We start from the raw sequence: 27,417 nt of genomic DNA, 5'->3' as shown, positions 1-27,417 counted from the left end.
GAAGTTGTACGAGTGTTTACGAGTGTGGCAGAGTTTTTTCGCGGAGGGATCCATACGCCGCTGGCTCTGGCTCTGGCTCTGGCGTGGAGCGTTATTTGAATCGTCCTCTGCTGCTCCTTTCTTATCGTTTTTATTTTGTAGGAACATGTATTGGGGCATGGATGACCTTTTTATGACATTATAGTCTGTATGTGCTTTTACATATATACATATATATATTTTTTTTTTTTAGCAGTAGAACCCCCTGTCATTTTCCTTAAATTTACAAGGTAAGTGTTTAACTTGCTGTCACTCGTCAGCACTACTGTTGCTGCTGTGAGCTAACGTCCCGTATGAAGGAACAAGCGTTAAACAATTAGCTTTAGTTTTCCTATTCCTAGCTAGTCAGCCATAGTAACGCCTGTGGCAGGCTCTGTGTCAGTAGCTGTAAGATGTGCTCGACCCATTCAGTTCGTTATACGTATTCAACAAATGCATTTGTTATAAACCACACGCGGGACGTTTTGAGTTAACTCACCGTGTTTTCATATGTAAACGAGGGTGTTAAGCTAATTATATTAGCATCCAACTAAAGTCAATACAACATCAACGCTCTGGCATGAAGTTTTGTTCATACAAAATGTTCATTCATATTGTTATTCGCTGCACTAGCCTACAAGCTTGACTCGTGTTAGAACAGTAGGCCATATTGTGGGAATAAAGTGTCTGACCGGTCCTCTGTTGTCATCCATCTTAAGTTTCACCTAGTAACTGTTGTTTACAATGGAAATGTTCTTGTGGTGCAGCTGCTCTTGAATTATATGATCTACTCTATGCAGATGGCTACCGTAGAGTTGAACACCACTGGCACTGAGGGAGACCAAAAGGAGAAAATGTTGTCCCCCTCTGAAGAGGACTCCCCTGCTGTTTTAAATGGCACTTCAGCCCCCCTGAATTTCTCAGAGCTCACACCTTGTCAGTTTGGCATCTCTGTCCAGAGTTTTACCCCAGCAGTATCATCAAACCACAAAGGTGAGGGAATTGGCTCTTATTTGGTGCTAAACAGCATATACTATAAGACAGAGTTGTTTGCTTTGTATTGATTCTGCTGTGCGCAGTCACCACTGGAAGAGACAATGAGAAAAGCTATAGAAATACTTGATGGGTTTGTTATAATCTGTATTATAAGGATTCAAACCATTCAAGAAGAAATATGAGCGTATTAAACCACACTACAGCCACAACTACAACTAAAACAGTAACAGATGTACTCTTCAGCATGACTGATTCATAAAATGAGAGTATGTTTATATTCCCTGTATATTGCAACAGTTAAGTGTTAGTGAAGTCATATTCTTCTCCCTCTTGCTCTAGATAAGTCTCGTCTAGCACAAATAAAGGCGAGGCGGCGGTCGAGCATCGGTGTCCGGGGCTCCCCAGAGACAAACTCTCTCATCCGCTTCATGGCACAACAGAGAATGAAGACTCCACCAACTCACCTAACTCCAGAGGTGAGATGTTACTCAGGACACAGTTGAGCAAATCTTGCACCCATGTCGCATCATTTCAGAGTGTGAGGCCATGTTCAGGTTAGTGTGGCTTTTGGTCAGCCCTGTGTGATCAATATTAAAGCTGACTTATATTTCTGATACTGTCTGTGACTGCGCAGCATACTTTGTCAGACACACACAAGGACTGTCACTGCTTCAACTACATACAATTCTTAATGCATACTGATCTTGCTTTCAACAAAACTTTTTCTTGATCCAGCCCTTTGAATCCAGCACCAAATACACACACTTTATTTATGCATAGGTACACTGTAAGATATTGATATTTTTAAAGCCTATTTAACCTAACAATTATTAAATAAATATTTACTGTGAAACATGCACTGGCTTTCTCTCTGTTTGCAATTATATCATGTATAAAAAAATAGTAATTGGTTTTTGTAAACAAAACCCTCTGTTAAAACATGTGCTACATCATGTCAGCTTGAGTAAATGTATTATCATAGCCTGACCTGAGGGGAGTGAGGCTATAATATCTGACTTGTCTCACACACAGTTGCTTATGTAAGATTACTGGTATTGTGTCCAGATATAGCACTGAGCTGTGTGCAGCCATGATCAGAGTCCGTGAAGCACACTCAAGAAGTGTATATATCGAGACTTGCTGTCTGCATCAACATTAGCTTAATAGAGTAAAAGAACAGAGAAGAAGAGAAGAGATGGGTCTCTTGCTCTGACTGTTAACTAAAGCAATATTATGTACAGGGGATTGCTGTGACACTGAAAATCCAAGTTTGGCAGCCCACAATACACATTCTCACTGAATAATGTAATGTAGAAACTGTAATATTTCTACTTCAAGGATATGAAATTAAAAAAAGAAATTTAACTGAAGATTTCTCCACCAACACACAGGCTGTTCTGAATTGGTCAGAACTTGTACAATTATATTTTCTCAAATGAATATATTTATATTTCCACATGTCAATGAGTGTCGCAGAATGTGTAGCTTAATTAACCTATGTTATACACTATATGTTGTTATAAAGAAATAACTTGTATCTATACGCAGGGCATTACTCAGCCTCACTCATGTATAGCAGTATGTACGCACACATTTAAAACTAATGTAATGAAATCCAAAGAAAACAACAGACCCCTTGCTCAGTAATATCAAACAATACAAAGTAGAACTAGACCAGTTGATTTTTAAGGACTGACATAAATTACGTAATTAGAGGAAAATGGGTTTACCTGAGAAATTATAATTGTACATGTCACTTTTCAAGTTCACTTTTCTCTTGGAGAATTCTTCACTTAAATTAAATTTTTGTCAAATGATCCTTGTTGAAGTAGAAATATCATAGTTTAATACAATAGACTAGTCAGTATTACTCAATGAAAAGACTGTGCATTACTTTAAAGCAAGCAGAGCCTCCCTGTTGGCGTCTCTGTCATTAAAACTCAGTGTGAGGGAATAAACAGGATGAAACAAATATTTTGCCTACCCCAAAACAAGCCTTGACCAGATCAATGTGAAGAGAAAGGTCAAACTACGTGACAGTGTAATAATGCTTGTTTCTTCTTTTTGGTAGGCCAGTATACAGAGTGTTACATTAGTCAAAATGACTAGAAACAAAATCATGAACAAGCTTTTCAGCATATTGTTGGCTCAGTAGAGGTTTTACCTTCGCAATGTTGCACAAATGATAAAATATGTTTTGGCCAAATAATCAAAATGGGCCATAAAATCGAGATCAGAATGTAAAATGACACCAAGGTTTCTTACTTGTGTTAATGTCTGTGAGGCCAGATGTCCCAGTTTAGCAAGAACAAGATCTCTTATTTTTTTGGGCCAACTAGGAGGATCTCAGTCTTATCTTCATTTAGCCATATGATGATGACAGAGCTGTGCATATTTGGAAAATAGTGAGTCTATCGTGGACAGCGCAGAAGGGTATTATGCTGCAGAAGTGGTTTAAGAAGTTTCTGTGGACTTTTTGTCCTTTCTTCCACCGTGAAAACCAATTCTCCAGTCTGCAGGTGGTGAGTCTGATACTAAAGAGATACATTTTCAGTCATATTTCACTTGAAGGGAAGATTTCTTTTATTCTTGTGTGAATGGTAATGACAGAATATTCTCAAGGTGCTTTACTAACCATAATATTCCTGGATTTTGTGTGTGTGTGATTTTTTTTTTTTTTGCTGTCTCAACTCTCAGCGTGTCAGAAGTAGCCCCTTCCCTCCCCGGGTCGCTTCCACACTGAGGCAGAAGATGGCCTCCTTCCAGAGCCTGATGGATGTGGAGGAGAGTGAGGTCTGTGATCCGATGCCAATGCAGGACAGAAACATTGGAGGATGCATCAAGACAAGAGATTATCTGTCTGGTGAGGCTGCCTCATTGCCACAGGATTAATAGTTTCATCTCTCGAAGAGGATCTATGCCAGTAGGATTTCTTTATGATGTCTGGAGGCACCGTTCAAAGCAGTGGATTAATGCGTAGCACAGTTTAGGCCCGACTCTGACAACAGTCATTTCTTTTAAGCTTGGTTAGCCTCCTAAATGAGCCGGTTTCTGAGCTGTTTGTTGCTGAAATGAGACTGTATCTCCATTCCTTTGATCAAGTTTGTTTTAAGCTTTTTCCAGCTATTTATGTTTATTTGATGTGTGATATTTTATTTCTATTTGGCTTAGGTGTCCCCAAGTCCCTTTTGTTTTTGAATGTTTATCTAATGTTCCTTTTTAATAGGTGTTTTTTTCCTTCTTAGATGAGAGCAGCATTGATGGAGGCAAGGAAAACCACCCTCCAATGATGACGCCCACGACCAAAAAGAGGAGGTGTCTGGGCCCCCTGGAAGCCTGTGAGGTGCAGATTAGAGAGGCCAGCGCTCCTATCCTCCACTTCAGTTTGAAGGAGCAGGAGGTACACTAACTCTGACCATGTACTGACTTGACTGCTGTAAATAATTTAACTAAAAGGTTTTACTTCTCTGTACTTGGCTACCGTTGAATCCACCGATTATTTTTAACTCTTCTATTAATGGTAGATGTCAGTGCTAGACAGGTCTTTTCGACTACAAGCATCAAAGAAGAGAAAAACAGCACTCTCAAACCAAGTTTGATTTTAAGTCCTGGGTATTGAGGTTTATTTATTTACTAATGCATGTTTTTTGTCTTTGGTTTTTGAACTTGGAGCTTTTGTGTGCATTTTGTGAAGAGCAATATCAGGTTTTAAATATTCTGTATCACTGAAAACACTAAAGCAGCAAATTAACAAATTCATTATATTCTGTGCCCATGAGAGAAATGTTCTTTCTGTTGTGGTGCAGTGCATCAGAATGAAAGCAGCGGGTATTCCTTTATCATGTCCACAGGAGGCTGACGAACCGGTGACACAGATTTTGACACAAAGACCACTGCCATCCAAAGAGACTGTGGAAGAGGCCCAAGCTGTGCTTATTTCCCCAGCCCTACATGATGACTTTGAGGGCTGTTCCCCCACTAAGAAACAACAGGTTTGGTCTTAATCCAGACACACACACACACACACACCACACACACACACACACACACACACACACACACACACACACAAATGGGGTGTAGAGAAAATGGGAGAAAGAGAAAATGGAAAAAAAAAAAAAACACACAGCTAAAACCAGTTAAGAGTTGTTGTGTAATTGACAGCACAACCAGACTCAGTAAGAATTCAAGCAGAAAACTGCCAAAGTGAAGTGATATTTGCAACGTTAACCAATGAAGCTCACAATTTTCTGAATGAATTGTGTGCTGCCAAGTGGAGCCAAACTGTGACCATCTCCTCCTTTAACCAAGAGCTGTCTTGCCTGAAAGTACTCAACATGTGTGGTCATGCTAGCAACAGGGAGCGCCATTTCTAAAAATGTTACTAGATTTAGTTCAGGGCACTCTGTGATTGGGGTGGTTTTTTTGCCCTGCTACATTCATGCTCTTGCTTTCATCTAAGATATAACGGCCTCATCTGATCTGCTTTTGTTCGACCATATTGGAGCTGTATTTGTGCGTTAAGAGAACATTTCCTGTGATTGGTATATTTTGAAAACACATTTTCCACCAGAGGACCACTGGTAAGCATTTATTTTGAAGCAGCTGTAGGACAAGTGGTTTATTTGTCAGAGGTCAGCACTGATTGCTGTGTGGGAAAAACTGGTTGGCACAGCAAAATGTTTCACTTTAAAACAGGTGCACCTCAACTGAGTGAACTGGGAATCTGATAAAGTGACACGAATGTATGAACTGAGAAAGCAGCACTCTAGGCTAGGCCATAGTACCGAGGATGTGTGTTTTTGCACTATTTCGCTTGATAAGAGTAACATTTTCAGCTCCTCTTTTGTCAGCAGATCTGTTTTAAAGGAACAGCTCGACATTTTGGGAAACACACTTCTTCAAAACGGGGACACGACTCGCCTGGCTCTGTCTAAAGTTATAAAATTCAGCCTACCTGCACCTCTGAAGCTGATTAATCAACACATTTTATCTTTTTTGTTTAATCCATACACAAACAGAGCTGTGAACTTGCGGTTTTACAAGGAGTTATGTCTTAGAACTTTTTCTTGACTCATCACAGTAATTTCCTCGAGTCTCTGCAGATTGCTTGGTAACCTCAAGGTGATGCCAAAACATGGAGTCACTGCACCTGGCAAAGATATAGTTCATGGGTGTGGGATTGCTGCTCTCATCTAACTCTCAACAAGAAAGTGAATAAGTGTATTTTCCAAAATGTTGAATCTTACCTTTTTAAATAAACCTTAGCAAGGAAGAATGTAACGAAAACATCTATAGTGAGCTTCATTAGATGAATGGACTAAATCATTTCACAGACAGTATACTTTCTCCAATACTGCCTAAACTACTGGAGCACAAGGGTTTACGCACTAATCCGATACCAAATAATATATTGATAAACTTGATAGTTTCACACCCAAATAAAACAGCAATTTTCCCAGAAATCAAGCTTAACAGTAGCTGTTGGCCGAGGTCACTAATAGGTGGACCGTCAGACCCAGTTGCTGTCCTATCCGGATCCAGAACTATAACCTATAAATTGAGAATTTATTACATTTTGAGTCTTTCTGGCACCACTTTTCTAGCCTTAATGGCACTGGTCACGTGACGCTGCTCAGCCAATCACTGTCACTCAAGCCAGTGAGTTAGGTGTGTGTGTGTGCATGCACAGACACACACACACACACACACATACACACACAGTGAGACAAGATGAGAGACAGTAAGAAATAAATGGCAAAAGTGGTGGAGTTGGATATAAGAAGAGAAGGATGTGTTAAAGCTGTTCAGTTGTTAAGATAAGTTGGTTGTTTATTATAAAAATGGCAGAGGGTGTTAACATGGAGTTTATGGAGTTAACAAAAAATAAGAAAAAGGGAAACTCAAGATAGACTTTTTTCACTACTATTTTTTTGTTTAATTAAGCACTTTATTTTTCAAAAGCTCTCTGTTATGTACTTATCACTAATTACAGTGTTTGTTTTCCTTGAAATGAAAAAATAACATTTAATTATTATTAGAGTACAGTGTTAAGACAACTAGTGTAGGAATTGTTATTTTATTAATGTTCCTACACACGCACGCACACACACACACACACACAAATACTCACACACAGTGAAGTAATGTTGGAAGAGTATGGAAAGATGGTCACTACTGGTGGTTACATACTGTGGCAAGAGATCCTCGTGTATGACATCTCGCAGTAGTAGGCTATAAAATTTTTAAAATTCTTTTTGCATATGTTGTCAAGTAAGAAAAGACCCACGATGAACACTGTAACTGAACGATTTGATTACTGTTATCTGATTACAGTATTTTTACAGCATTGACTCTGTCTCAAGCTTTTTGATTCATGTAAGCAGTTGGTCAGTGTGTTGATCACTATGTGCGACACCGCTCATAGTGATCACAGTTACAGTGCATTCATACATTCATGGGCATTCATGTTTTTGTTCATGTTTTACAAAGGGTTTAACCTGAGCCATATAACAATGACAACAGTGTTATCACATCCATACAGGGTTAGACGTATACAGCTGTTTTAAATGTTTTTTCACACATTGGTATCAGGCCGACACTCGGTATCAGCCAATACACAAGTTCAGGTATTGGAATCGGTATCGCTAAGGGAAAAAATGGTATCGGAACAAAAAATAGATGCTAGTATCAGATATATTTCAGTAACACTTCCTCTGCGTAACAACCTGTTTTTTGAAGCTCCTCAAACTACAGTCCAACAGAATGTGGGAGCTAATGAATTCTCTGTCAACAGGATGGTGCCTTTGAACTACAAAGCCCCAGTCAACCACCACCTGATGATCCTGCAGTAGCTTCTCCAGCTCACCCTGCCTCCCCCGTCTACATCCCCTCTGTCCCTTCTCTGCTGGAGACGAAGCCTACAGGTACACACTGCTCTCTGTGGCCGTGTTAGAGTAACTGGCCTTTTATCTGCTTTAGCTTTTGAGGCTAGGCTAGATGCTGTGTATCCAGGCTCCGTACCGGGATAGTGTCCAAGTTGTATTTGTAGAGAGGAAATTCACCTACAACCTTTTGAGTTTTCCATGTTGGAGAACACCTTATGTCTTTTAGGTAGTGTCAATGCAATGTTTTTGTGATCTTTCAATATTTTTCTGCTAATACAGCATAGAAATATGGTTTAGAACTGTAGGCTCTTCACTTTCCAATCCTCCTTCTTGTGAGATCATATGCGACTCAGCCAATCAGTCCATCAACTCTCTGTAAAACTCATGAAATCCTTAGGACTTACCTGTTGCCTTAGAAACACTGCAGTTTTCATTCAGTCGACACTGGAGAGGTTTGAAAAATGGAGCAAACGTTTACAGCTACGGAAGTTGTTGCAGCAGTTTTACAAAGCAGCGGTGGGAATGTGTTGTAATGCTAATTTTTCGTTTGCACACATCACATGATGTTTGATATGGAATAGGAAATAATTATTCAGTCCAATTTTATCTCAGTCCCTCTAACATATGGTGAAAGTAAAGTGAAAATAAAAGAGTTATATGACTAAGATTAATTTTATGCATTTATCGTACATTTCATATTTTAGGAAGACTTTGGTAAACCCATTTCAAACACCAAAACAGTTCATCCACTAGAGATTTGAAGAATTTCAAAAATCTGTCTTTGACTTTTCAGCCTTTGGGCCAAATTATGTCTTTACACAGTGCTCTTGGAAATTTTGATATGAAACACTCGGGTATTAAGTTATATGCCGGTGCCTTTTAAAAGGTGAATTTAAGAAATTATGTAAAAATAAACCAAGAAATGACTTGTGTCTTTTACTATTTTCTTGTCTAATTGGCATGAAAATACCTGAAAACCTTAAATCTATGTTGATTTAACTTTCATAACTTTTGTGAGATGTTTGGGAGTTTTACCAATTATTAATGAAACACCAAGCACCATGTCTACAGTCTTAAGAGTTTATAGTATAGAAACTCTGTGCCTCTACGTAAATTAATAAATGGCTTAGTTGTGCAATCAAGGTTTTCCTTTCTGTGCAGGGCAGGATGACTCCACTGGGATGTCCTCAGTTAAGAACAAAAAGAGGGTGCGCTTTGGAGGTCCGCTCTCTCCTGAGTTCTTTGATAAGAACCTGCCCCCCAGCACCCCACTACAGAAGGGGGGCACACCGGCTCGAGCACCCACACCAGGTCAGGGCTTACAGCTGCGCTCATTGCTCAAGACGCCACAGAGGAGTGAATCCCAGACCCCGCAAGCTCAGCCAGACCTCAGCAGCCCCACCATGTTTGGTGCCTCCCCAACACTTGCAATGCCTCGCCGCTGCAGAATGCAGCTTGTGGGAGAGGACAGTGAGGAGACGTCTGGAAAGGTAGACAAGACGCCGGGATTGTTTTTATTGAACATTAAAAAAAAAATAATGGATACAACATTGAACGTTTACACAGAGATAACCTGGACAGTCAGGCAGCACACAGCCACAAACATCCAGGAAACTACAGAAAAATAGATGTTTGTTAGTAGTCCTGACACATGTATCTATGTTTTGTGGTTTTTGTTTAGCCAATGCAGTTTTTTCTCTTAGTATACTTGTAAGTTATAATTGAATATACAGTATCTATAGGTTGTATTGTTGATAATTATACGTCACTGAGAAGAACCAGAATATGAGCCACTATCTTCTCTAGATTTCACATGTTGAATTCATCATCACTAAGCAACATTGTTTTTCTTTATTTTCTGGTCCTAGATTGTTTTCCCCTCAATGGAGGAGATTGACTCTGCAGTGACAAGTGGTGCAGGTTGGTTATTACAGTTTCACCATGAGAGTTACAGTTTATTGTCTCCCATAAAATGTAATTAAACTCTGTATGATAACAGCTCTTCCTGCATGTTAAAATTTCAGAATATATGTGGGACTCCCGGCCGTTGAACTTAAACACTGCTTTCCATGAGGAGGCTATTTCTCTGAGAGAAACAGGTGAACTGCCTTCTTGATGTTTTTTTCTTTTCATTGTCACTTAACTTCATCCCTTCCCCCCTTCTCTGTCTCGTCCTGTCTCCTGACAAATCCAGGAGTGTTGAGCTATAAGGCTTATCAGTAATGACATTCAAATTTGTAGCATTGTTACAGCCAAGCTCTTAGACTGCAACAAAAAAATGGGAGACACAGGTATACAAAGTAACAAACTAATTTATTTACAACAAAATTATCAAAACAAACACAAAAGGGAACTGGGAGTATCTGTAAAGTCAGTCATGTAGAGAGGGGCTTAACTTGCAACTAAGCAGAGGGGACATCACACCGTGTAGCTCAAACAGCTCAGGTTTCTCATCTAGAGGTCAGCGTAAGGAAAAAAAGCCAGTTGCCAGTCAGCAAGTGTAGAAACGGGGATAGTGGTGGTTAAAATGATAAATACGGTAAACCACAATTTGCAAGTATCAAGGGAGCACCATACTTTTATCATTTGGATTCAGTTACACTTAGTTTAATAGTTTAATAATGTTACCTACAGGTTAAGTCACAAACTGTTAATCCTGTATTTTTCCTCAGAGTCTGAGATTAAACCCAGCACAACCTCCATCATGGACGTCCTGGATGAGCCTGCCTCCTTGCCTGAAAATGAAAAGCAACCTGAAGCTCCAGCCCCAGTTCCAGCCAGATCCAGCAACCGAAGGAAAAAGGTCTGCTCCCATTTTTTATATTTTTTTTAAACTATTTTCATGGATAGGTCAGTGGTCAATGTGGTCATTTAAGATATATATATATATATATATATATATATATATATATATATATATATATATTTTTAGCGACACGCAGCTTACCATTTCTACTGTTACCTTACTGCTGTTAATATTTCCAAAGTAATTATTTCTATTCTCTATAAAACCTCATACTGTGAAATTTCCATTTTATGCACCAAAAACTTCTAAACTTCTGTCTTAGCAGCCAGAACCAGAGCATGAATCTACCAGTGAGGCTCCAGCTCGCTCCAGCAGTCGAAAGAGAAAGGTCTGCTCTTACCACAAACTGCTCTCAGCTTGATCTCACTTGCAAAAAATATCCTTTTACCAGACAAGGATTGTCTTTCTCAATAATTTAAGGGTCATAACATGCTCCTATCTAATCTACTGTTTAATTCCACTGGATCTGAACTTAATCAAATCCGAGGATATCCACTTTGTGTGTGTGTGAGAGTGTGGCACAGACATCCTCTATGTAACATATCCTTATGCCAACTCTTTGCTCCCCCAGCAACCAGAGGAGAATGAACCTGCGAAGAGGTCGACACGCTCTGCTGCCAAGTCGGCCGCCGGGAAGATGAAGGTGAGTTGGCGGAGTCTGCTCGTTTGATTTCTCTTTACACCACTTCACCCGGGGATCTGTAGACCTGTCTTTCTGGGAGGCAGTCGGGGGCTGATGGCTGCACATTCTGACTACAACTTACTTTGTCTGAGTTAAGGAAAGGATCTGTGTGTATGTACGTTTACATGTTCCTACAGCACTGCAGATTTATCTTATTTTTCACATGGTCATGATGAAATATTAAAGTAAATCATAACAATGTGCCACGTGGTGCATGGGTCGGGAGCCTGCTGTTTTATTATGACCCATGTAGTCATGTTAAAGGACAAGGTTGCTGATATTTTCTGTTTAGTATTTTTGTTATTGTCATCAAATTCTGCGAAAAGGCCCAAACCAAAGTGTGTGTCCATCTGAGTGGCTCTCAGGCCTGAGCCATTCATTCCTACTGAAGATGTAAACATTAAAAAAAAAAAAAATGTTAAAAGCCATGAAACAGTTGGGACTAATTAGACTTGGAGAGGACATCAGTTGTGTGTCAATGTGGCCAGGACACATTTGTGTTCACACTGCTAAAAGAATGTGGCCTGAGTGATCAGATCTCAAATATGTCCTCAATGTGTGTGTTCACACCTCTACTTAGAGCTGACAACTTGTGATCAGATCACCTGAGACAGATGTTAATACCAGGTCAGAACAGGGCCAGTAACTCTGACAGAGGTAAATGGTGAATTTCTTGATTTTTTTTTTTTAATTTTTATTTTCTATTTTCAGTGGCTGATTTGATGCACTAGTGAGTGTTTACAGCTCCACAATGGAGCATGTAGGATTAATTCTACGATTCATGGACATCATGTTCATCATAATGAGCATGGGTACTTTAGTTGCGTCATAATGAAGGAACATGTCTCTCAGTACGATGGTGTGGCTCACCAATGTGTTTGTAGTAGTTTTTCAACACTGAAGCTCCATGGCACAGAGGAATAAGATGAATCAGGTTTTGGATGCACACACAGTACGTTCACTCCTGGTTTTACTGTTTTTATGAAATTTGTTGACAATAATAACACAAGAGAATATCACCAGACTTGGGCTTTGAAGCCCATTTGGACAAGATTAATATGAGGTAGGTCGTGGTTGACAGTACATTCCCCAATGCATCAAACCAGTTATTTGAAGGCAGTCTGCAGTCTGGATAGCTGTTGCTATCTTGACTGTGGCTCACATTACAACAGTCAATTTACTGGGCTTGTAGTGTCTGCCTCTTCTAACAGCTTTTGTGGTTTTTCTTTTTTTCTTCGTACATTCAGGTGCTCCATCATAGCTGTGTATCAGTCTAAATAGATACCTATCCATCAGATTAACCAAACACATTTGCTTTGGTTGCAGAGCTGATGAAATTTAATTAAAGCAAAGGTGTCATTCAGATGAGACTTAAATTATTAGAGGACAAACCAAAAAGGAGAAATTTCCCAGTAGCCTGTGCAGTATAAAGTCACCTTAGCTCCCATCGAGAAGTAAATCCCTTAAATGAAATAGTTTTATTTACTGTCATGTTGTTTATGTGATATCATAAATATAGTTATTAATAATTTATTCAGTAATCCCTGACCTCTGACAACAGCACTTCTCCAATTACCCACCAAAATTCTCACTATAAATAATAGAGCCCAATAGCGATATTAGGGAGTAAATATATATATATATATATATATATATATATATATACGGTTGTGAAAAAGATATGAAATGAAAGCAGCTTAAATGAAAACAAAGGATCAAATATACATAAAATGCCACCTATATAACTTGACTTGACCCGAGCATTTCCACTGCATTATTGCTTCTTAATAAAATTTTTCATATCGGAGAATATATACACCGATACCGATACATCTGTGATAGGCCAATAAATTGGTCGGGCTCTACGAACTAACATTGTTTACTTACTGACGATGATAAGAATCAGTTCAGTATAATCTCATTCACTGATAACCAGTGTACTGTTGATTAGATGTACACTCCATCATATCACCAGCTCATAAAACATTTTCAGTGGAAAGAGTAGAGACGTGCTCATGATGCAGATTGTTTCCACAGGTGACCTCCACAGCTGCACGTCGGTGGAACAGGGACGTGGACCGCTCCCTGTATGGCTCTAGGGAATACGCCTCCAAGAACCCCACCCTGAGTCCCATCACCGAGAAACTGTCCTTCATCAGTCAGTCAGCACAGCAGACTCCCTCCATGAGCTGCACAGAACATGAAGGCAATAACAAACTTTGTTTCTTTGCTGTTGGGAGAGAAACATGTTGTAATCCCTGTATTTCTTGTCCTATTTACAGTTTCCCATAATTTGCAACACTTCAAAAACTATGGTCATCAGTATGTCTCTCATTTTCCCAACAGCCAAAAATCCAGAGACCCAGATGAACCCTGAAATGGATAACGACACTCAAATGACAGGTGACCTCACTGTGACACACGCCTTGGAAAATCCTTTAGAAAATTCAGTCACATGTCCCAACTCCGGTACAGAAAGCACCACAGGGAGAGGCAGGAGGCTGTCAGGGCAGAGGGTCAGAGGGAGAAGACTGAAAAGGAAGGTCAGTGTTGGCGACTGTGACCTGCTCAGAGAGGAACCTCAGGACCAGACTGAAGGAAAGACAGAGGAGCACTGTGAAGACCAAACCACTACAAAGCTTGAGGCATCAAGAGAAACCCAGCTGAACCACACTGTACCTGAACAGGGAGGTGTTGCCATTGAACTTAATGCCAGTACACCAAGCACAGACTCAGACAGGAAATCAGAATGTCATGCTGGTCTGAATGTCTGCCCATCTCCAGGAGAAGAACTCGACTACACTTTGAATCTGCCAGCAGAGGTAACAAAAAGAAAAGCCAAGCAGGGCAGGAGGAGCTCTGTAAACAGCCCAGCCCTACAGGAGCAGGGGGACCAGATGGAGGAGCATCAAAAGAGCCATGAGGTGGAGCAGAACGGACAGGGAGACCAAGCAATGAGCTATCATGAAAACAACAGCAGGTTGAGCTCAAACAGCCAGGGAGAGGAGGGAGTAGCTCATTTGGACCTGGCCCCCTGGCAAGCTGACTTTAATTTTGAAGATGTGTTCAAACCTGTCGCCACTAGAGGGCAGCGTTCTGTACGCCGCAGTCTGAGGAACCAGAGCAACAGCAACAGCAGTGCAGGTCTTGCCTGGCTGCCTCGGACCTCTCCCGACTCTGGCAAAGAGGCCCGCAGGAGGACCCGGGGCCGGCGGGTCAGCGCTGCTCCACCCGCCCAACCTTCAGTCTCTGAGGAGACACAAGCCGATGCTTCATGAGACTGTAAATTGATCAGATGGGAGACTGTGTTTATTTGAATGAACTGAGATTAAAGGGAGATAAGTGATGCGTTCATCACTCTGTCATACATGCCTAACCAGCCTGTTTTCTTAAAATTAAATGGAATGATTTTTCAACGAAGGAGCTGATTGCTTAACATTATCTAAAACCTTAATGCTTTTGTTCCGCCCGAATTATTAGAGCTGACCGATAATTTCTTGCCAGATTCCGCGAGGTAACCAAGTTAGTCAATACACACTGAGAGCCCAGTCGTGTCTGTTGACTACCTCCTAATCAATATCCAACCACTCAGCTGGTAATCACAGTGCATCTTCAGTCTCCCTCTCCAAAGTCACTGGATCGAGCATCTCCAAATCAATATCTACTCTTTGTGGATGGATGGAGACGGCTGGGGGAGGGGAGAGTGAATCTGCCTCACACACAGAAATCAACTTAATAGGCTCAAATAATTCTCTTTATTTGTGGCAGCTGGAGTTTGTTTTGTTTTTTTCTTCTTCTAGTGACCGTTGATACTGTTGACATACAGAAAGATGTCAGAAGACGTTCCTGTCTCATTGTGGTATCTGAGCTTTTAATGGATGGTCTTATACCCTGCTGATAATTAATTGTGACAGCCATACATTGCATCAAGTTAAATATGAGTTGATGTTCTCAATGGGTTTCCAGAAATGTGTACCTTGCTAGACTGATAAAATAAATACTTTGGTTGAGTTCCATCACACCAAGCTGTGTTCATTTAAACAGATGATTAAGACTCATTGGATAAGAATTCATCCAGATAATAAAACAGCCGCTATCTCCACAAATGTGATGTTCCAGCTGTGTGGTCGCTTCAGTTCCAGTTACAGCAGCTTTCCTTTCACATTAACCACAACCTTTGGCCATAACTGAGTGAATCGCTGCATAAATTACTATTCTGATCTACATTTTGAACACAGCCAAATGTCTGGAAGTAAATTGACCTCTAACCTCAGATTCCACCAGTTACAGATTCAAATCAGCTCCTCTTTACTGGCTCCATCCATCTGTCGGGAAGGAACGAAGAGAGCAGTAACAAATTGAGTTTCAGATTCAGTTCACATAGGAAAATTGGCTTCCAGAATGATGCATGGCCGTAATCTATCCATCACTGGGTAATTGACTCCCTCCTTTTACATCAAGTCAGAGTTAACTTGGCTGAAGGACACCAGAGGTTTGTGACTCCTAGTGTGTGTGTGCGCCAAGGTCTCTTCTTTATTCCCATGGAAGAGGGATGGACAGAATCACAAAGCCAGTAATGCAGTGCTGTGCAGACGCAGTGGGGCCACGCTGCCATCTGGTGGCGGCTGTCGGGAGTTGCACATAGCTAGTTATTCAGCTGTCAACTTAATCAATTATGAGGAAATAAAAGAAGTAACAAGAACTGATGTTATCTCACGCGGAAGAGGGAATAATTTAGAAGCACATTCATTTGTGTGAAAAGAGTTTCTTGTGTGCCACTGCTGAGCCCTTAAGGCCTGTGTGTTTCTTCCAACTGCATCATGTTATGCTGCTCGTGCTATGACTGTGCTCTTCCCTTGTCTGATTTTAAAACTTAATTGGGAACATCTTAAGTGCGCAGCCAAACTACTGCACCTCTATAGAAGTGGGTGTGGGGTGTGTTTTCTGAGTGTGAGTGGGCGGGAGAGAGAGAGAGAGAGTGTGTGAGTGTGTGTGTGTGTGTGTGTGTGTGTGTGTGTGTGTGTGTGTGTATGTGTGTGTGTGTATGTATGAGGGGTGTGAAGCCGAGTCCCCTGTCCCTGGCAGACGGGCATACTGAAGACGGCTTAACACAAGAACAATGGGGTCCTTTGACCAAAACGACGCCCCCAAGACATGTGGCCTCCTATCACCGTGGCAACCCCCCATGGGATAGGGAGCGGGCTGACAGCTGGAGAGGAGGACTTACAAAAATGGAGTCCATTTCTTTCCACTGAAGCTCCCCGACTCTATATCTTTTCCCTCTTCTCCCTGTCTTCCTCTACTCCAGGCCCTTATGAATGTGGGTAACATCTCATTTTACAGCTTCCTGTGATTGACTTTATGGACTCGACTCACGACCTACAATTCCTCCACACAAAAAAACAGTCAAAGAGACAACAACAAATCAGGTCTTTATGGGCTGTGGTGGCTGTCAGTAATAAGAGAGCATTGATCTCATTGACAAATATAGGGCTGAGCCACAAGATTTCACACTCACTGTACACTTGATTTTACGCCTCATTTTAAAACAGATGAGCACTTTCTGTACAGACACAAAGAGGCATAATGAGTTATTTGTACTTCCAGATTTAGAGACTTTCGTCTTTCAATTAGTTAATTAGTAGCTGAATGGTATTAAGTTGTCCCGCTGCCTCAGTCCTTTCTGTGCTCTGTGCTGTGAGCCCTCTATTATTGATGCTGAGAGGCGCACTCTGTAAGCCCTGCACAGCTCTCCTATGGAGCTGAAGACAGCAGGAGGAGGGCAACAAAACAAAGGCAGGACAACAACAAGAGACCCTCTAGCTTCTCTGTTTGGTTTGCTGTGCCACTGTGTCTGCATGCTACAGCTACAGCTTTTCTGTGGGTGTCTCATCACTGCAACTAACAATTATTTTCTTCACAGATTAATCTGCAGATTATTTTGTCACTTAATTGATTCAATTCCAAGGTGATGTCTTCAAACCAACAGTTCAATATAGCTGCTGACTAATTTTCTGTAGATTGATTAATTGATTACTGGACAGGTTGTTGCAGCTCTCATTATCACAGAGTCATTTGTAACGGTTGTTGTTTTCTTTCTTTAATGTTTTCTTGCTTATACCAAAAAAATAAATCCATGATTTAAATGATCAAGATTGCCAGTGCGGGTGAGTTTTCACTCGGTAAACATCTTCATTGAGAGTTATTCAACCTTGTAGCAGCAATATTTATTAAATTTTTGTTTTTCTGTACATTGTATTTTGGATATAGAGTCATTCTATACACAAAACTCAAGCTTTTTGGATTTGGCTTAATAGATATTTTCATTGGCCTTCAGTGCTGCAGACCTCCAATACAATACCTCCAACACTGCTGTAAAGAGCTTTGAATAAATGTATAGTGAACTGCTTTTTACAAGATGTGCTACAGTATGTGTGGTATTTAACATGAATACATTTATAAACCGTGGTGTAGTGGTTAACACCTCGCAGCAAGAAGGTTCTGGGTTTGAACCCTGCTTCGGTGTGGAGTTAGTATGTTCTCCAAATACAGGAACTTTCTCCTGTGATAAACTGGCGACCTGTCCAGGGTTTAACCCCACCCTCACCCTGTGTCAGCTGGGATTAACTCCTGTGACCCTCACAGGATGGATGGACATTTATATACTATCAATAAGCATGATTATTGTCAGTCTTTATCCCTGTTACCTTGCCTTAGTTGAACTTGCATTTAGGGAATTATAAAGTCTGCCTCACATGTGTTTGGGAGTATAAAGTTGTATAAAGCCCTTTGTGGCTCCAGAGGGAGCTGTGTCTGATAAATTGCCTCAGCACTGGTTCAGGCTGAAGACTTCAAGTTTGCAAATGAAAAGAATCTGGAGGTGTGGAGTTAGCAAGAAGTGAGTTCACCAGACCTCTGCAGCCCACTCCTCGTCTCTAGATAGAAAACACCTCTGACCAAATGACAGTCATCAGACAGACAGTCATTGTAGGTAACACTGGAGGCAGGTTTTGACAAAGAAGAATGTGTTAGATAAAAAAAGTCAAGATGTTTGGCTCTGCTGCATTAATTTTGATCCTTCTCCCCTCTGTTAAGGCACAGTTGTGCAGGTGACTGAAATCACTCTGATAAAATCATATTACTCAGATTAAAGGAAGAACCAACAAGTGTTTTAGTAAAGTGCTCTTCCACTTTGAGCCTGCAGAACAGCTTCAGTGCTGCTTGGCATATGTTCTACAAAACATCTGGAAATCTACTGAAGGGATTAACACAATTTTCTTCCGAAACATATTCTTAGTCTTGGAGGAATTATTTAATCGAGCTATAAATAAAGAGAATAAGAGAATTCTTACTGTGAAGCCACTTTGTGTTTTTAGCGCTGTCACTGTCTCCATGTTTCTGCTTTATCTGTAAACACATGAAGAGGCCAGAGGAGGAAAAGGAGACAACTAGCAACATCCTGTTTGTGTCAGGAAGCAACAGGATTTATGGTAAATTGGATTTTTTTTTTTTACACTAAGACTAACAACACTGCAGCTATGTGGAGGATCCTAATTATCTTGACCACAGTCTTAATTGTATACGAAAATGATGTGCGTGCTGTATGAATGTAATATGATTAATTGGACAATGATATATTAAATCTTTAAAAGGGTTGTATTTCATTTGAAAAGGGAAATTTCAACAGGCATTCACTAATAGGTACATTATTAAAAAAACAAGGATTATATTGAAATGTAAGAATAATCACATCCCATACTTAAAGATACAGTCAGAGCGAAACTAAAGGCCAAAGGGCAAACGCCTGTCAGTGGAACAGAGGACACACACATCTGCCCAGTAACATACCTGAGCAAATCTCCACCACTCCTGGGCATGTCTGAACCTGAGTTACTCCTCACCGATACAATGTGGAAAACTTGGTCTTCACATGAGGAAAAGCTTGGATGTTAACTCTTCCAACATATTTACTCATCCTGAAACAAACGATTAGATTAATGTCTCTGTTTGAGCTACATCTCAGATTTGTAGGAAACTTGGACTTTATTAAAAAGGTCTGATGGTGAGCTAAAGTAGGAGGACAGCAAATGTTTCACTCAAGAAATCAACTTTACAGAAAATAACCATGAATCTAATGATCTATTATCTAATTTTCTACAATAAAAAAGAAAAACATGAAAAGAATCAATCTTCTGAGCTATTGAAAAGGAGGCACTATCTAGGATTAAATGCATCAGGTTCTTCTTTTCTCTTAATAACAATTAAATTGTAGGCTATGTGATCAGAATTGATTTTGTGTTTTCCATCACCAGTTTTATTATTAAAACTCAATATAATTATTATCCTTTTTTATATCCACAGAGAGAGACTGAAAGTGTATAAAAAATAATGAGAAAGTGGTGCATCAGAGACGTCCTGTGGGGTTTGAATTCATGTTCATAAGAGTTTCCTCCACATTCCTGAATCATGTATTCCCCCTGGGCCTGGATATGAGCTATCCGTTTATCTGTGTGTTGTGTAACTGTGTTGTGGACCAGTCACCAGCTGTCCAGAGTGTTCTCTCCCCGCTGCCTGTTGCATGCTGGGAAATGTTCCAGGCCCCCTCACTTTAAAAGCAGGTATGAGGAACAAGAAACATAAAAAAGAACAAACTTGTGCACTGACTTCCACCATAAATGCTCAGATGTATCAACATCATGTCTACTTGAGACACACTAGACCTTGGCATCAGAGTCAGCTGAGCCAACATCATCAACACTGTGTGTCCAGGGAAAACAGGCCGTGTGGAAGACGAGAACAGTTTCTTGATGAAGTCCCTGAGGAAGCTCTATCTTCAACTCTGTGTTCTACTCTGTGAGCATCGAGCTGAAGGCCACTGAAGGAAGCTACTACTTGTTCTGCAAAGGGTCCTCAGAGATTTGGTTTAAGAACTGCAACAAACTCGGTCCTGGTGAAGAAAAAAAAAAAGAAAGTTAAACTCATAAACAAGGAATCTTTACATTTAAAAAAACATTTATTTTGTCATTTACAGGAACAGAATAAATAGATAAACATGCTGAATATCTTTTAGACACTCTAACAGCTAAAAAAAGGGATTTCGTCAGTCAGTCAGTCAGTTTTCCCGCAGCTTGTTCACATTCCTGGCTGAATATCTCAACTGTTGGATGGATTGCCATGACATTTTTAGCATTCAGAGTCCCCAGAGGATGAAAACTACTGACTTTGGTCCCCTGACGTTTCCTGTAGCACCACCACAAGTGAAATTTCTTGACAGTTACTGGATTGATTGTCATGAAATTACAGACAATCCCGTTTCCCGCAGGCTGATTTGTAATAGCTTAAGTTATCCCCTGACTTTTCATCTGGCCCAACCTGTGGGTCAAATGTTTTCGTCCACTGCTTTGGTTTATGATCAAATACTTGCAAAATTACTTCCCCATGAGCCTCAGCTCTTAGACACTTATTAGTATATATTAGCATGTGAAAACATGTCATGTCATACCATCTAAAAATCTATCATAGAAATGTTTTGATATGTCTATATAAAAACATTTACTATGAGTATTTCATATATGTTATAAACTTATATATTTATATATCTAGAGGATGTACAGTATATATGTGATGATAATAATATATCCTCTTATAGGTGATATATATGGCAACATCTTGATAAAGGGACACATATGTCATATGTTGCATTTCTGTATGGGATATAAATGATACATTTTTAATGTAACATTACAAGTACAGGAAAAGCCAACGTCAAGAGTCTCAATTCATTCTTTAAATTTATTCATATTTAAAGCATTTTTGTTGATGAAAATGCCGTAGTAAATTTGAGTTCCAGGAACTCGTCCTGAAAGCAGAGAACAGAATTAGTAACACTATATCGTCCCGACCACAGTGGAAACAGATGCAGAACGTGTGACCATGGTCACATATTCTGTCATGTTTTGCTAAGTTTCTGTAGTGGAAAGGCTTTAGTTACAGTATGTGGAGGTCCACCACAAGCTCTCCTATAGGTGCTCAGTTGAGTTACAGGTGGCTCCACAGACCAAAGCATATGATTCACACCATTTTCATTCTCATCAAACCATGAGTGCCTGTGTCCTTGTGTAGAAGTATCTGCATTCATGATGTTCCTTCTCTCATTTTTTTCCTTTCCTTTTTCCTCCAGTTTCCTTCTTTTCTTGATCTCCTTGCACTTATTAAATAGAGGTAGTATTTACACCAAGGTCTCCTACTGCACTTAAGCTTTAGTGATGTCTCTCACTTCTTAAGTTGCTTTGGATAAAAGTATCCACCGAATGACTAAATGTAAATGATAATGTATATGGTACAGTGTAACGGTTCAGTGTCTTTCTCCTGAGATGTTTTAGCACAAGAACAGACAAACCTTTACACATACTAATGTTTAAATGGGACAGAATCCTATGTTAAAATAATTAGTGCACAAATGTCCTGCAAAATGCAACGAACATCAGAAACACTTAACTTACCAAGTATAATCAAAGTATTCTGAATTCCTAAAATCCATGCACAATTTCTGGGCAAAGTCTCGGATGTTGCAATGAAAAGCCAGTTATGCTACAAGCATGACTGTTTAACTATTTGCACTTAACTCTGTATGTCTTCTGTGTATTAATCTACTCACTAGAGCCCTCTCAGAGCCAAAGTGACCTGATCAAGATCTGCAGTGGCTGGCCGGCTCCTCAGTGAGAAATGGGCCAGGCTGACATGTGTCAGCCATGATAAATGAGCAGGTGTTAGGGTTGGTGTTAAGTAAATGGAGTCATTATTGATGACCTCAGTGCTCCCTGTGTGTTGCCAGTATCAATGATGACTTCCAGGCCCCCGCTTTAGTAAAAGGGGATGTTGTGATTCTGTGGGTCAGGGAAGGACTCACTGCCTCAGGGCCAGACTGGAGTGTCTGCTATTGCAGGGTTAAGTTGAATTACTTGGACTGATGACCTCAAAGAGGGAAGTTCACTGGCACTGGAGCTCTGTGGCAGCCTTTGTGTGGACTGCCTGTGACTTGCTGTTGTCATGAAGATTAGAGCTTAAAGTTACATTCATATTTTTTTTACATAACTGTAGGGACAGCAGTGTCAGTGAGTTGTTCCTCAAGTTTGGTCAAGTTTGGGTTGCTGTTAAATATGATAGAGATATCTATGGTTCGGTGATTCCCTGACTTTATTTAGATTATACAGTTATGTGGTATGTGCCTTAACCGCTAGACTACCTGAGCACCCAGACATTTGTGATTTGAGTGAAATGATGGTCTGTAAGCACAGACCTGGTTGTAAGCACAGCCTCACTGAGCCAGTAGCATGTAGACTCTTAGACTTGCTCAACTCTGACCCTAAAATCGTGGCTCTAGGAATGGATCGGTCAGTTAGTCCACCACTTTGGTCCAGACTGAAATATCTTAACAACTATTCAATGGATTGCCGCAGAACTTGAACTTGATGAATCGTAATAGCTTTGGTGATTCCTCGACTTTTCACATAGCACCACCATTAGCATTGGTGCTGATGATTGCTTATAGCTGAAATGCATTTGTGTATTGACTTGTCCCATGTTAAATAATAAGACTATTTAACTGTGGGTGCTGTTATTTTATTCATCTTGTCGAGTCAGCCTAGACCATGCACCCGATCGCTCAGGATTTAGAGCTGTGCACGCTGCCACTGTTTTCCAGACTCTTGGTCTTGTTGACCTGGTGGTGCTGCTAGAGCTAACGGAAAAGTCAGGAGATTCCCAAGATGCTATTCAAGACGTTTCACCTAAGAACATCATGATGAAGCTGGAGGAAAGCAGAGATCACCAAAGGCAATACGATGTATCTGCTGGGGACCATGAATGTCTTCACAACATTTCTTGAAAAAGTCGTGGACAGACTGACAACTGACTGACAATACCACCAAATGTCATGATATAAAAATATGTATAAATATATGTAATTAGTTCAAAAATACTGACATGTACTGTATATTGGTCCGGTGTGCAGGTAGACTGTGTAATTTTTCTGTGTATGAAAATTCAAAATGTGCATATGCCATAGTTTCAGACAAACTACACAAGGCAAAGAACCATCAGTTTAATTAAAAATCTATTAAAATGTTCCCCCTTTGAGATTTACGTCAGACTATAAAGTGGTTAATATGTAACCCATACATAAATAGGCAGAAAATCTGATTTGACAAGTGTTTACCCAATACTCCGCCCCTGTAGATGCTTGTTTCCAGGCAGGAAATGTGTATGAGGGAAGCCTGGATGGATGAGACATGATATAATCATCACTCTCAGTAGCAGTTTCTGTTGTCTTTCTCCATATGAAAAACACAGCAAGCCCTCTGTCACTGTCACCTGGGCTAGATACTGTTATCCAAACGGACTGAAGGTATTCATCACCTTCAGTATGATATATATATAAGCATGTCACATTGTTACATGTCTCTCAGGATAATCTGTGATTTTAATTTACATCAATATCATTACATAACATGCTCCATCTGTTGCCTCTTGCTAGCACAGGGGAAGACAAACATGCATATCTTTACACAGACAAGAATCTAATTATTCAATTAGGAACCATATTGAATGAATAACTGATTCACCACAGTTTACATAATAACAACACTGATCATTACTGCCTCTGTAATGCAATTTAGGACGACCGTGGAGGGCTCATCACTCATGGGAATGTACACTTTTTTGCCCCCATTACCCTGCAGTAATCTGAAAGTGGTATCATTAATATAAATGACTGCGACCTGAATGGCTTTTAATATATATTGCATGGCTCATATTGATGAAATCAAGGAATCACACATCATTTGTGATCACTCGCCCATTAACCAACATATCCTTTTCGACATAAATCTTACTCCTGACTCTTAATGGAATTGATTAAGGAGGTCTTCATGTTCTGATGTGAGAAAATCTTGTTGTGTAAGTAAGTGAGCACTTGGTTAAAAAAAAAAAGAAGAAAAAAAAGGTGGGGGTAACATGGAGGTGGGGAGGGTGGGGGAGAATTAGACAAAGCCTGCTGAGCTCCAGAGGTTAAGCCACCCCCCACCCCACCCCAACACCATGCCCACAGGAATGTGTGCGTGTGTGTGAGAGTCCTGCAGGCTGCATTGTTGTCTGTGGTGCATCCTGCTCTGCAAACACTGCAGATCGCTATACTCCAAAGCCTGGACTTGGGAAGGAGCCTGTAATGTGGGAGGTCTGGATACCAAACAGCCAAACAAGGCATCATGTGATATAGTTGCTGTTTGTTGTGTGAAAGCAAAAAATCCTCTGTAGTGCAGTTGTTTAGTCACAGATGAACTTTTTCACTCTTCGGAAAAAATGCTTTGATGCTACTTAACCAGGGTGAACACAAGAAAACCACCGGAACAAATAGTGACTAAAAGGCATGGCCATGGCAATCACTGTCTTTTAATTATCCTCCTTCCCATCTTATCGCCTCCACTTTCATTGTATCGAGCACAGTATTTTGAGTGTGTGTACACTGCCTGCTTTCTTCTTCACTGTTTGAACTTGTCTGGTTTCTTGGTGGTTTTCTACCTATAGCTACTGCTGTTAGTACCTTGGAGTATAACCAGAAGAATAAAGCTGCCATACATAGTATTGGTGAATATTAAAGCAAAGAAACGGGTCATGTTACCAGAGATGTGATCAGGACTAAAAAAAGTAGGGATGTATTGGAGGCGAAAATAAAGAGAGTGAACCTGAAACCCTACAATCCAAAATAAAAAAGATTGCTTACTCAGCTTTTTACTACTTAAAGGTAAAGTTTAACATCTGGGAAATACATTTATTCACTTTCTTGCCAGGAATAAGACGAGAAGATCAATATTTGTCTCATGTTTGTCTTGCATTAAATACAAAAGATGCAGTTAAGTTAATTTGGGATCAAAACTGGAAACAGTCTAAGGGAAACAAAATCACCTTCCAGCATCTCTAAAGATCACTGATTAACATGTTGTATCTGTTTGTTTAATCTGTACAAAAAACAATCTATAATTAATTCAGGTCCTCTTGTCATCAGTAACAGGGTGCTGCATGGGTCTAGTTTTTGGTCCATTTCTATGAGAATCATTTTAAATCATTTAGAAGATTTCAATAATTGTCAAGTATTTGCAGAAAAGTTGTTTCAGTGGGAAATGGTTATTCAATGACATTGGACAAAAAGGATGAAAACTAGAAAAGAAGAAAAAGTGGGCGTTCCTGTACCCCACAGCCAATCATAACAGACTCTACTGAAGGGGTCACGGCTTGAGATGCTATAGACCTTATTGATTTCTATACATATTACATATGAATAACATTATTCTTCCTAATGAATGCGTCATCGTCAGTTTTTATGTAGATGATACTATTTTATATACCCCGGCGCTGACTCCTCAGTCTGTCTTGATGCTGTTATCTCTAATTGACTATCAGACTTGTTTTAGTGACACCTCCACATCCACCTGTGTCTCTCACTATTCTGCCATTACAGCTTTTAATGGTGCCCTTCCCACTTTTGAACCAGTCAAACACATGGGGATTTGGCTGGACAGCAGAAAGTCATTCAACTTCCTCTTCAACATTTGAAGCAAAACTTAAAATCAGAAGTGCTTTCTGTTAGAGGAATAGTTCAACATTTTTGGAAATACGTTTACCTCTTGCCAAGAGTTGCATACACAAGATAGACACCTCTCTCATATCTGTACAGTAAATATGAAGCTGGAAACAGCAGTTAGCTTAATTTAGCATAAAGACTGGAAACAGCTGGTCTGGCTCCGTCCAAAGGTACAAAAATCTACTATTTAATGTTTTTCATTACTCCTGTCATGATTTTGATTTATTGCATTTTGTTGCTTGATTCTTGTTGATGTGTTCTTGTATCCCTCACTGACTATGAACGTTTCTTGTTTTCAGGTCTCTTAAATCTTGATATCAGTGAAACCACCTGATTAAATAGTAACCATATGACTCCTGCCTTTAAAGTAAGTAAATTAGGGAATAGATGTGTCAGGGGGGTTTTCCTGCTTCAGCACTATCTATTACAGTGACTTTCCTCCTCTGCTGTGCTTAATGCTGTTAAAGTCAGAGCTATTTGTGCATGTTAATGGCTTTGTCAGAGGGCCCTGCTTGAAATGTACGTACACTTGCAACGAATGTTAACCACAACAGGACAATTGATTTGTCAAATAGAGTAGTTCTCCACTTTTCCCTCCCTGTCTCTCCACCGCTTATATCTGGCATACAAGTGTACTCTGCGGCCCTCTTAAGCACTTCTGGGTTCAAGTGAAGGAGATGGTGTTTTCAGGGAGATTCCAGACGGCAGGAGTTGGAGGGAGCACGAGAGGTGTCTGGCTTGACTTTCAGCTCAGCGCCCACAAGCTGCACTTCACCTTCCAGCTGCTCTCTGTCCCTTTGGATTCAAGGCAGGGGAGGGAGCAGGGGCCACAGGGAGGGAGGGAGGGTGGGAGGAGGGGTTTGGGTGGTGGTGGTGGTGGTGGTGAGGGTTATTGGACGGGTGGGGGCACGCTCTTGGGTGGACAGGCCCTGGAAATTTCCGTTGTATGTTTCAGCTCTTTTCAGGATGGGAGGGGTTTGGAGTTTGAGTTTGGGTTGGGGGGGGCGGTGGTTGGGTTGGGGTTTGGGGACTTGGCAACAAGCCAGCCACAGCAGGAAGCTTGCTAGTTTCACACGGACAAAAAAAGCAGCCTTGGACAGTGCCTGGCTATCTGAGCGCAGCACTCCAGTTATCACCCGGAAAAACAGGAACTCAGAAATGTGGTCTGCACGGGTGGTGGCACAGATTGACTGCAGCACACTCACAACTGCACTCAATATTCATATCTATTTATTTTATGTTGACAAAGTAAAAGGCACCAGCTAGAGAGGATGCATTTTTCCTTTCAGATGAGTCACTTCCAGACTTCCTTCTGATAATGTCTGATTCTTCAGGTCTCCTCAATTCACCCTAAGTACACCTGACTTCTCCTCTATACAGAAGTAGTCAA

The 27,417-nt window shown here is 40.4% G+C and overlaps 1 protein-coding gene across 3 annotated transcripts; it reads left to right on the top strand.

Annotated features, from left to right (window-relative positions):
* Positions 1-11: 11 nt before the first annotated feature.
* cdca2 (cell division cycle associated 2) lies at positions 12-15,408 on the top strand. Of its 3 annotated transcripts, none has more exons than XM_056377394.1 (15): positions 12-269; positions 819-1,011; positions 1,354-1,490; positions 3,712-3,877; positions 4,260-4,414; positions 4,866-5,006; positions 7,811-7,940; positions 9,063-9,391; positions 9,770-9,821; positions 9,926-10,000; positions 10,574-10,704; positions 10,973-11,035; positions 11,279-11,350; positions 13,427-13,595; positions 13,736-15,408. In XM_056377394.1, exons 2-15 carry the CDS (start codon positions 819-821, stop codon positions 14,665-14,667), a joined length of 2,745 nt encoding a protein of 914 aa, XP_056233369.1. In that variant the 5' UTR covers positions 12-269; the 3' UTR covers positions 14,668-15,408. The 3 variants fall into 3 exon arrangements, with proteins under 3 accessions (XP_056233369.1, XP_056233368.1, XP_056233370.1); XM_056377393.1 differs by having other exon boundaries at positions 10,970-11,035; XM_056377395.1 differs by lacking the exons at positions 12-269; positions 819-1,011; positions 1,354-1,490 and adding an exon at positions 3,380-3,536 and having other exon boundaries at positions 10,970-11,035.
* The last annotated feature ends 12,009 nt before the right edge of the window (positions 15,409-27,417 follow it).

The sequence above is a fragment of the Seriola aureovittata genome, chromosome 5 (assembly GCF_021018895.1).
Source record: "Seriola aureovittata isolate HTS-2021-v1 ecotype China chromosome 5, ASM2101889v1, whole genome shotgun sequence".
In the NCBI taxonomy this organism is placed as follows: Eukaryota; Metazoa; Chordata; class Actinopteri; order Carangiformes; family Carangidae; genus Seriola; species Seriola aureovittata.
The sequence above is the reverse complement of the archived record's forward strand: the minus strand, read 5'-3'. Positions and strand labels throughout refer to the sequence as shown.